Source organism: Taudactylus pleione, unplaced genomic scaffold (genome assembly GCF_031769625.1).
Source record: "Taudactylus pleione unplaced genomic scaffold, aTauple2 ptg000475l, whole genome shotgun sequence".
Taxonomy (NCBI): Eukaryota; Metazoa; Chordata; class Amphibia; order Anura; family Myobatrachidae; genus Taudactylus; species Taudactylus pleione.
Window position 1 is genome coordinate 567576 of NW_028284877.1, and position 12205 is coordinate 579780.

Sequence of the window (12205 nt, forward strand, 5' to 3'; positions counted from 1 at the left end):
AACGATTTTATGAACGATTTTATGTCAGATTATCTGTCAGATTTTTTTAAAGTGTCATGAACAATTTTTTTGAGCTACAAACGATTTTTGCATATTAAGTTAATGAAAATCGTTGAGTTGACAAGTCTGACTGAACTGCAAACGTGAACGATAATCGTTCATTGTTTGACTCAGAAAGTGAACGATTTTATTCAAACGATTATCGTTAAACGATAATCGTTTAAAAAAAATCATTGTGTATGCAGCATTATTGTTAATATATAATTAGTGCCAGAATAGTCTGCAGGGCTTTACAGAGGGTACACTTCTTTTTAGAGAGATGCGTATGGTAGCGTCTATCAGCTAACAGCTTGTGTTTTACATGGATGATTTAGAGAACATGGGTTATAGTTTACATAACTGTTCTATTACTTTTTTTGTAAATTTCTTTCTATAATGGCTAAATGTGGTTTATTTTCTTCAACCCCCCCCCCCAAATGACTATAATTTGATTGTGTTGCAAAGATTAATATGTAGCTTAATCCTGAGCCCGTTCAGCTGTGCAGTGTTGGCATTTGTTGCTGTGCCAGTGTGTGCCATACCCTCTTCTCCCATCTGTAACAATACAGCCTCTATGTACGGATTATTTTAGCCACCAGTGGAAGTCTTTTATGGAGTGCCTACTTATCTGTGTCTTATTGCTCTAGTCTTTGTTTAGTATCTAGTGATTAGGTATATGGCCTGAGCTAATCAATAGATTGTAGTTTGCTCTGATAAGCGTGCCTGTGCTTATCTCTAGCTGTGCAAGTAGCTGTGACTCTTCAATTGATTTTACGAACTAGATAGTAGTGAATGTTCTGACCGAGCTATAAAAATATTCCCCCTTCATTATACAATGATTTGTTTTCACCTTTTATGTTGCTGATGCCACACCAAGCAATGGATGAAGGTTATTATACTGATTTTCATAATTTTATTGTGTCGTCCTCCACGTTCGGGGGAAAAATGCAGCTAGATCCACTTTTCGTGGGAAAAGCTTAGTGTCCTCAGGGAGTTGCCGTCCAATTTCACATTTTTTCCTGTATTTAGTGAATAAGCTGAATATGCAAATGAGCATTAAGACTTGGGGCCTGATTCAGACCCACTTGCGAGCGGCTGTCCGCTCGCAAGTGGGTCGATGTTATGGACTGAGCATGCGCACGACGGAGGGAGCTCCGTCGTGCGCATGCGCCAGACGCGACGATCGAAGGAAAGTCCTTCGCTCGTTGTGTCCGATCAAAGGGGGCGTGCTGTCAATGTTGATTGACAGCACGCCCCCTTTGGTGGGCGTGCCGGGGGCGTGCCTCCCTGACGGGGGCGTTCCCACGGGAACGCCTCCCGTCAGAAGCCGGCCCACTGACATCACTAGTGATGTCAGTGGGAGTGATTTTGGCTCTGATAGAGACAAAATCACTCCGGAGCTTGCCGTTGAAAACCTCAACCGCAGGCTCCGGCTCGCAAATTCGATGGTCGCGATGGTCTCGACCATCGCGACCATCACAATGCACGCTCGTATAGCCTGTGGGTGGTGACCCACAGCTATACGAGCGTCCAGGAGGACGCTCCATGAAAATGGAGGCCGGCCCTCATTCAGAGCGTGCGCTCTGCTCAGAGCGTGCGCTCTGAATGAGGGCCTTGGTTTGGTATTCAGCAGAATCGTGGTTCTGATGCATCCCGGTAAGATGATATCCTTGGAATTTGCTGATACATAGAGAGGAGCTTGCCCCTGCAGCTAGAATGGAGTCGACCACCCATCTGTGTATAGTGCTGGGGTTCTATGAGAGGAAAGGGCTGTACCTACCAGGGTCCGGACTCCTGGTTAAAGAAAAGTTATGGTGCATACTCACGGTCAAATTTTTCTTCAGATCTGAACGATAACTATTTTAAAAATCATTCATATCTGAAGGAAAATCTGCCATGTTTTGGAGCATACACACGGTCAGACTTGTCAGATCTGTCAGATGAATGATTTGAACGATTGTACCAAGGATTTGAACCATTGAATGATTTTTGACTGCATTAAAATGAATGGAGTCGTCCAAATCTGACTGCAGACACATCAGATGTCCGATATCGTTATCTGACCATCAGGAACGCGCATGGTTCATCGTTCAGGCATGTCGGATATGTCAGATTTTCCTTCAGATATGAACGATTGAACAATTTTTTAAATCGTTATCGTTCAGATCTGAAGAAAAATGTGACCGTGTGTATGCGCCATTACTCCGAAGTGAGGTTTCTGGTTACTGTGAGAACAAGATCGTCTGCCATCCACTTTAGCAGTATATCGGTGCAGCTTTGTATATATGCAGGGTGTCTTTTTATTAAGTTATTTACATAGCGCACACATATTACGCAGCGCTTTTACAGAGAATGTTTTGTCTTTCACATCAGCTGTGAGAACATACCTGGGCCTTGGTCAGGATTTGAACTCCTGACAACAGGGCTAAAAGGCTGTAACGCTGACCATTGCGCCAACCATGCTGCAATTATTTTTTTGTCTTCATTTTCTACAGCATTTTTTTTGCGATATCCCCCAATGTGCCCTGGTTCATGCGCACTGTAGTTGTCTACATCATATAGGACAGCAGACCGGTGTTTGGCGATAGGCTGCTGCAGTGCCTGTATAACGCTGTAAGCCAGTCCCCAGGGAAAGCTCTGGCAGTGATCAGGAACTTCCTGCAGAGTCCTCCTTTTTCCTGCAGCCGCTCCAAACACCTGGTGTTGGGTCACTGGGAATATTTAGTTTTATTGGGACGTGTCCCGCTTGAAATGTGTATAGAAAATACAAATTCGTATGGTTCTTTATAGGAAACTATGAAACTGTGCTCCACCCTTGGTACATTACCAATTGTCTCTTCGGTAGGTCTATAACTACCTTTTTAACAAGCATAGGTGGAAGTCTTTAGTGCAGGCTTAGGCAATCTGTACATGCTGGGCCTGGTAGTTCCACATCAGCTGCAGAGCCACAGGTTGCCTACATTCTGCTGTAGTGCTTTTATTCTTCTTATGTGACTCTGCAGAACGCTCAGTCGTCCTCTAACATAACCACATTCACCGTGAGCATTGTGCTAAGGCAGAGTTCACGTCTGCAGATGAGGAAGTCCCATTGCTGGGTGGGGACTGTATGTCCGCAACTCTTGTTTATGTATAAAGGGAAGAAAAACAAGTACAATCTACACAGTAGATGAGATTATTGAAGGTGCCTTACTGGTTATGTCTGGATATATATTGTGTATATTAAAGAGAGCCCTGTGTCCTGCTTGTCATGTTATTTTATAAAAGTAAATTTCCTCTTGCACTTCTGTCTCTAGCAGGCTCATAACCAATGTTGAGTAAATACAATCTGCATTTGTTATATCGACTGTAGAATTCTTTTCAGAATAAATATTTTTACCATATTTTTTTTTCCTGTAAACTAATGGGCATGTTTGCTAAGTTGCCGCTTTCTGGCCGTTTTTCATGACGCAGGATTGAAAAGGGCAATATTATTAAGTGTAAAACACTCCTGGTTATGCATTTATTATTGCCCTTTTTAATCCTGCTTTGAAAAGACACTGCTTAGTAAATATGCTCTTAAATGTCTATCAAAATTCCCTCGAAGTTCATAATGTATGGTGGTTTACAGAAACTGGAGTCCTAAGTTTGGGAATAACTGAGCCAGAGCTGTCAGGCGATGCCGCAACTTCGGGTATCTGTGAAAGCCGAACTGGACAAGATTCCGGAACGCCGGACTGGGGCAGCTCCCTGCAGCGACATCTGCTGCTGAGGAGCAGTCAGCTGTATAGTGCGCGTCCCGGAGTCCCCGTCCTGGGGAGTGTCTCAGTGACGGGCAGGGAGCGTTCATTATAGTGGCTCCCTGCCGGAACACCGGAACGGACCAGCTCTGCTAAGAAGCTGTGTCCGGGGGTTGTGTAGTGACAGCCTGTCACCGGGGTGGGGGGGGGGGATTGGAGGGGAACGATGGGAGATTACAGCCGGCTCCCTTGGACAGACCGCGCATTACCGCATTTCCGGCGTCCCGGCATTTTGTCCAGCAGGGAGCCACTGTAATGATCGATCCCTGCCTGTCACTGACACACTCCCCGGACAGGGTGTCGGGGATGCGCATTATATAGCTGACAGCTCCTCAGCAGCAGAGGTCGCTGCAGGGTACTGTCCCAGTCCGGCGTTCCGGAATCTAGTCCGGTCCGGCTTTCACCTAATCCCCGCAACTTCTGCTACAGGTTGCAGCTTCTGGACCAGATGTGCTGCTTCGCTATGTCCTGTCTGCGCTATGGATAGAGACTAGTTTAAGACTAGCACTGCTCAGTGAAGGGCGCACATGTAACAGGTTTCAGAAGTGCTTTGTGTCTGGCCAGTACTCTATAAGCTGGTACAGTTATTTGTTTTGCACCACTAGTAAACTTTTTTTGTGTTTTTATTTTATTTTTTTCCCTTCTAGGACTTGGTTCATCATGGTATCCATTCCAGACTTTTACAGAGGGAAGAATGTCCTCATCACAGGAGCCACCGGCTTCATGGGAAAGGTTCTCCTGGAGAAGCTGCTGAGGTCTTGTCCAGGCATAAAAGCCGTTTATGTGCTGGTTCGACCTAAAGCGGGTCAGAAACCTGAGGAGAGGGTGTCTGAAATGATGAGCTGTAAGGTAGGTTATACAGCACCGAACACTTGTGGCTTCACAAAGTTTTTATCACCACATAACATCCTGTCTAGGTGCGGCAATAGACTTTGGAAGGCAGAAACTGATAGCTTCCCATTTGTACATACACTAGTGACAAAAAGCTGCAAGTTACATTTAGCTGAAGGATAATGTTTACATATGAGTGTTTAGCCTATCTGCGCAATGACCAGTTCAGTGCATATATGTTCTGCTAGTTTAGTGCTCGAGCGAAACGCCAGAATTTGCCCCAAAAAGACTCCCTACTTCCAAACCGATGAGAACCACAGGTTGAGTCCGTGTGATTGTGTTGCAATCCATTTGCAGAATTCAGTGTAAAGGTTACTGTGACATGTTTGTCTAGGTCGTGTCCCTGATGGCAGGCTGGCTAAGAGCTCACAATAAGGGTATAATACATTGTATACACAGCTTGTATTTTAGGTATCTATATAAATATAATATTTATAGATATAACCCTTATAATTCCATACACATTATGTAGTGTTCACTCTAGCTCCTGCGGCAGGCAACCGAAAAGGGGGTGTGGCCATTGAAAAGGGGGCGTGTCTATAAGACGCATCACTCTTGGGGGTGTGCCCCGTACTTATGGACACACTGGGCAGCCCCCAGGCGCTGCTGACAGGGAGAATAGATGACCGGGTCGCCGCACATTTCCCCACCTGTGGGACACTGCGACCCGTGGGTGAAGACGGCACCCACAGGCTGTGAGGGCAGGGCGCTTTTTGCTCCCCAGAAGGAGGGCAGGGCGCCGCACCCCGCTTAAACAGCCTAGCGGGGACGCTACATTATGTGATCCAGGACTTTTTTTTTCTGACCTATTTTAAAAGCTCTATTGGATGGTGGTCCCTAGCAGAAAACTTACCACATGTGCTACAATGTAAAGCCACAGTGCCACCTATGTGAAACTCTCCACCTCTCTACAAATCTTCAAACGGGCTCTCAAGACCCACTACTTCATCAAGGCCTTTCAGCTCTCATCCTAACCCACCTCATGCTCTTTCCTTTCTATCTTCCCCTTCTGTGTCATGCCTGTCTGTCTGCCCCTCCCCTTAGAATGTAAGCTCTCACGAGCAGGGACCTCTTCCCTCCTGTGCTTCTCTTTACATTTTCTTCTACTCTCTACTCCCCATTAGGGCACCTAACACGTGACTGCCAACTCCCGGCAGCTTATTGTGAGTGCTTTAATCACTATTGCAGCAATGTATATATGTGTCCTTGTCCTGCACTGTAATGTACTGTAAGTTACTTGTTTCTTGTTCACCTATTACTTCTATGTACTATGTAAGGAGCTGCGGAACACTTGTGGCGCCATATAAATAAAGGATAATAATAACATGCAGACATGGGGGGGGAGGGGGGTCAGTTTCATGCACCACAATCTCTTGTGACTGGTTACACCCAACTGCCAAGTTTCTATGAAGGTGCTATATACTATATTGGTTAATGCATAGCGAGATTTAATGATGCCATGTGTTAATTCCTGAGAGGTAACTGCTGCTGCGTTTGTCTTCACATACTGTATGCCCTTGAGTCCATTATTTTCACGCTATTAGGGCAGTGATGTTTTCTGTGGGATTACACAGCAGCATAAGGTTAAGTTGTTTGTACTGGTTACCATGTTGCATGTTAGACAAGGGACTGACCGCAGAAATATGTATTCTGTGTACTATTCCTCAATCAAAGGCATACACAGGTGTGTGTGTGTGTGTGTGTGTGTGTGTGTGTGTGTGTGTGTGTATAGTGCCAACATATTCTGAGCTGCTGCTTACAGACTTTTATTAAAACACAACAGTACGTCCCCTACAGTCTTAACTCCTCCAAGTGGGCATGCAAGCCTATCCACCTCAGGGCCAAATTGGTCAGAACGCCATAATGTTCGGGTGATGTGTAGGTGGAAATCAAAGCATCCTTTTGTCTTATATGTGCCGTTTGACATAGTTCTTGGGCTCTGTGACCTGACTCGGATTGCAGGGAGTATAGAGCCCTCGCCATGCTCATTCCTTTGGCAGACACATCCATCTGATACAGTGCTACATATCCGAAGTTTTTGAAAACACTATTGCAATGTTACCTTTTTATAGTTCGCTTATTAGCTCATGCTCGTACAGTGGCGAGATGTGTGCCACGGCTTAGTCTCAAAGTCTGTGGCGTGCCAAACGGGACTATTTGGAGCGATTTGAGCAAAGGTGTCAGTGGACACAGCTGTATGATTAAAGTGAAAGTGAAGTCCGTGTTACCTTAATACATATCAAAGTGTAAATATTAGTTGGCTAAATCTACCTAAAAAATAGTTGGTGTTTTATAATTGGCGAACTCTGTCCAGCGTTTCCGCTTCTCCTATCCTTCAGAAAAAGTAAACATTTGCTGGAAGGGACCCGATCACCAAAATACACTTAGGGGCTGATGCATAGTGGATCATACGCCTGTTTGACGAGTGCCTCTTGCGTGATTTCACACTGCACATGCCCCGGAAACACCCTTTCACAATTATTGTTAAGGACTGCTAAAAACTGATAAGTCTGGCTAGCTGTTACGGGGGCGTGCTCACCTAGGTAATGCTGATGAATTGCTGATTCGGACATAAGCGTATATATGCTTATTCCCAGACGCGTTCCAGGATCATGCAACCTGATCCTTAGCCTGAGTCGGTCGCCGTGTTTCTTGGTGGTCAGGAGATGGCAGAAGCAGTTACTTTATAAACCTGGAAAAGACCATCTGCATACAACTGCCTATGTAATGTTACGGCTGTTGCTATGGTAATCACAAGACTAAAATGCATTAAAACCCAAAGGGAAAAGGAACAACTCTAAAGCTGTGTACACACTATACGATCCATTGTACGATATATTGTTTCAACACTAATCGGAACGATATTTATCCTACACATCGTGTGCTGTGTGCACCCGATCTGTCCATCGCATCGTCCCATCTGCTGTTCGGTCTTGGGCGTTCCTGGGAGGTAACTGGTGTGACAAAGGCACACAGCCGCCTACACCGGAGGCCATACTCTGAAGGAGAAATTGCTCCTGCCATAGAGCTGGTGCAAGTTTGAATGGTGCGTCTAAATACGCACAGTGACGGAAATGCAGTGTCTTAAGATGCTGCAAGTGGGTGTCTCAGTTCTTTGAAAATCTGACCTGACCTTCGCATAAATACTCGGATGCGACCGCAGCATAAGTTGGAGAGGCGTCTGGATCTGGCACTAAGTGTCGTCTTCCAGGTAAATGGAGCAATGTGTTAAACGCACCTTATGTCAGAGGAGATTGCATATTTCTGTATATACCCTCTTAAGGTGGGTACACACAATAGCGATATATCTGCAGATTGAGTGATCTGCAAGTGATGGTCGTACATATATACACTGAACGACCATCATCTGCATGTTGTAGCGGGTCTAGTAGGTAGGGGACGTGTAGCGGCTGTGTGTGTGTGGGCGATAGACTGATCGCCCATACACACTTGCTGATGGACGGATATGTCTGCAGACATATTTGTTCATCGGCTGTGCAGCACAGCCAATGCGATATGTCTATGAACAACGTAGTTCAGACATATCATCTGTACACACTGGCCGACGGGGGCATTATATATTGGCCGTTGACTATATCGACCAGTGTGTACCCAGCATTACACGTGATGCTTTTTGATCTCTTGCGATGGCTGTTATCTGCCCACCCGCGTCTTGACTTTCAGGTTCCCGGGAGTCGCTTCAAGGCTGCTGTACAACTATTAGAACGAGCAATCTAGTGTTTACTTTAGATTATACCTGTGCTGGCACCCTCAGTGAGAAGAATGGGAGGCTGACCAGGAATGCTGTAAAACTTGCACTGTTCATATAGTTACACAAGGTCATTTGCAGAGTAATGGGCTTTTTGTAATTTAACAATTATCTGCATGGAGACCAGATTATTCCTCTACAGACACAATATAGGTACACCTATTGCAAACGGCATCATACACAGATCTACAAGTGTCTCATTGAGACTAACTCATTTTTGAGCAACAGGCACTCGCACGGGACCTGGCGGCTCACTCACACCAGGCATCTCTCGTTGCATGCCGTATTAAGGCTAGATGTATGACAATTTTAGGTGGACCATTTAAAATGGAGAACTGGACAACTTTTTTTTTTTTTTTTCCTTCTGAAATATAAGCTCTTTTAAAAAAAAAAAAAAAAAATTTATATAATTTTTGTTTGCTACATTATTTTATAGTAGATACATTCTTTTCAAACCGGATTATTTTTGTGTCCCATTAGGTGAGCTCTGGTTTCCCCTGTTTTGCTTACAATATTTACGTAGTTGGGGTAGCCTACATACTTCCAGCTGCCCCTTTCTTTTTAGTGATTTTTTGGTCTAACATTATTAGCGCAACCGCGCTCTCTTTTTCAATATAAACCTCAAGGTCTTTGTAGTTTTATTTTAACATTACAAAATCTGCAGTTGCTATATTCCCCAATGGAAGGACTTTGGTTCTGCAAAAAACCATAACCTACTGTGTCCTATCCAGGATGCGGTTAAAATGCAGATGGAGGGGATTCCAAAGGTCAGAATGCCAGGCTCCCGGAATCCCGGCGCGGCGTTCTCAACCGCGGGATCCCAAAGGGCAGGTTAGGTTTAGACACGAGGGAGGGATAGGGTAGGGACGGGGGGTGGTTAGGATACCGAACAACAGGTGTCAGGATGCCCGCGTCGGGATTCTGACCATCCGGCAACCCGTACCCATCGCGTCCTATCCCTGATCGCAAACATATTGAGATCATTTTTCTCAGTGGCCTGTAAAGAACTCTGTGCCCTGTACTTGGATAGGCTTCTGTCCACCTAAAAAAAAAAAAATATATATATATATATATATATATATATTATATAATGTTAGTGGTGGTTTGTCCTTTCCCTGCTGATTCACCATCACTTGTTTTGTCAATGAATCATCCCATCGCTCTCTGCAGGTGGCATAGAGTATATCTCATTGGAATGGCCTGCATTTGCATGGAAAGAATTCTGTTGTGAACACAACCAGCAGAACTTCAGTGAGACCGCAATGCTCCAGTACTAATTTAGAGTTTGTGTAATGCAGTTATTAGCTGTGCATAGTTTTTACAGTATGTTACTGATCAACTTTTATTGCACGGCTTCCCATTCCAATGTAATGTGTTCTGTAAGTTTGCGGTAATCATATTGTGACCATACGTACAAAAAGATTTATAGGAGAAAGAAAGAAAAAGTATTTACATGTATATGCTGTTTAGAGATGCGACAGGGATTGCAGCAGATAATAAAGATGCGTTACCCTATTCGTACACAATATGACAATGTAATGAGATGTCATGCACACCAGAGAGGATAGGCTCACCAGTCAACAAAAAATGCAAATCTCATTTTACATGTAAAATTTAATTAAATACAAACCCAACTGTATTATTAGCTTCATGGAGTATTGTGACTTAAGATTATGGGCCAGGTTCAAAGTTAAACAAGGGTTCGTATTGTGGATGGATATTGGGATTTTTTAGCACTGCTCTATAGTATGCATCTGCAGACAGGATGGGTATGATATGTCAACATTTATCAATTCATCATGATGACCTGGTCATAATGTTAAGGTTGGCCATGTCAACACCCATCATGTAGACTGTGATATTCGGACATGTTGGAATGTCAACGTATCATTCCTGGTGGCCCAGCGGTGACTTGCCTGCTTCCTGCGGCGCCTTCCGTGTCCCGATGGTCATGTGACTCTGACTTCCGGGTCAGACCTCCGATTCTCCGTTGTTCCAGTGAGTATTTCTCCCCCAACCCTATCACTAACACTCCCTCTAGTGCCTAAACCTTCACGTAGCGCCCCCCCCCCCACACGCACACCCTAACCCTCCTGCCCGCAACCTAAACCTAATGTCATACTGACAATGTCAGCGTTTCTCCTGTAAACACTGAGAATGTCGACGTGACATGTTGGCATTGTGGTGTTGACATTATGAATGTAGACCTGGTCATTGTCGACCTTTTGACTACATCCCCTGCAGACTACTTTGAGTTGTACGCGTCTCATTTGCAGCTGCACTTGTGACTGTGGGCGTAACTGGGCGGCAATAGGAACTTGCATGTAGGCTAAATTTAGTAAGGGCTTGTAGTAGGAATTGTTGGCCGTGCTGAGTTGTGCATAAGAAGAGCTCCATCTGACTTCTGACAAATGTCTTGCACCAAGTATAGTGCTGGGGAAGTGCACGCTTATAACTATGACAACGACTAAGGAACGGCGCGGTCACTTACATGCGTACACAGTTGGAGTATAATTGCGGCCGATTGATGTGAAACTCTGAGTCGGCCCCTGCATGTATAGTTTTGTTCCTGTAAGGTAGTGGTGCTGCTCGGTTTAGTTGCTCAAAAAATATTGCTGGTTATTTACCAACATTGCACAGTTGTGTGGTAGAGAATTTAGACTAAGCTGCAATGAGACAGGGACTGATGCAAATGATTACGTGTCCACTGTACAGCACTCTGTAATATAGTGTCCCTATATAAATGATTTGAAGGTAAGAACTGAGCAAAGGTGCAAACCTGCACTATAACCATTACATTAGTTCCCCTCCCTCTGTCTGGTGCAGTTTAAATAATAAAGTTAATCACTGGTACGGTATGCATTCACGCTACGGGGAGAGCTTGGGGGACAGCCCAGTATCTCAGTGAGTGAGTGCTGTGCACTGCCCCCTACAGTGATGGAAAGGGGGTGCATATCAAGGACACACCCCTTTTCCTAGTGACCACGCCTCTTTTCCATCATGGAGCAGTGCCCTTCAGCTCACTTTCCTACCCTAGAAGGAACAATATATACTTGCTGCCAGCTGTCTGGAAATAGAGTGAAATTAAATTGTGTGTGTGTGTGTGTGTATATACAGTATGTAGGTGTGTACGCAGTATATCAATATATGTATATAGTTAAAATTTTAAGCTGTCTTCTCCTACACCCAAATAGCTGAATATAATTTCTAGAAGAATCAAAACACAACGAAGCAACTTGGCTATAAACTGAGGTTCTGTCACAGTACTGAATAGTTTTTCTTCTTTGTTTGTGCGAAGGTTATGAAATATTTATCTAGACACTAAACTGATCTTAATTGTTGGCCGGACTGTGAGTAAATTGCCTTTCTCCCCCCTGCAGTTGTTTGACAGGCTGAGAAATGAGCAGCCAGAATGTGCGGAGAAGCTGATAGCAGTGAGCAGTGAACTTACACAGCCGGAGCTGGACCTCAGTAAGAAAGACCAGGACATGCTAATAGAGTGCATTGATATTGTGTTCCATTGTGCAGCCACAGTCCGCTTCAATGAGTCTCTTCGGTGAGTCTGATTCTCTCAAGGCTTTTATAGGGCTAATGAAGCTGCCCCACTTCCGCTGCCTATGATAAGCTAGAAACGCTTTACATAAAGAGCTAATCATTTGGATGAATGAAGTGTTGTCCGTGTTACCGCCACTGATTGTTATTTTATTAATGATATTTTTCCAGTATAGAC

The 12205-nt window shown here is 44.5% G+C and overlaps 1 protein-coding gene across 2 annotated transcripts in view; it reads left to right on the top strand.

Annotated features, from left to right (window-relative positions):
* FAR1 (fatty acyl-CoA reductase 1) overlaps positions 1–12205 on the top strand; it is an 84943-nt gene that overhangs the window by 27564 nt on the left and 45174 nt on the right. For both annotated transcript variants that reach the window (XM_088449005.1, XM_088449006.1), the window contains exons 2-3: positions 4463–4664; positions 11856–12031. In XM_088449005.1, the coding sequence (XP_088305131.1) occupies positions 4476–4664; positions 11856–12031 (365 nt within the window). In that variant the 5' untranslated portion in view covers positions 4463–4475. The remainder of the gene's footprint in view (positions 1–4462; positions 4665–11855; positions 12032–12205) is intronic.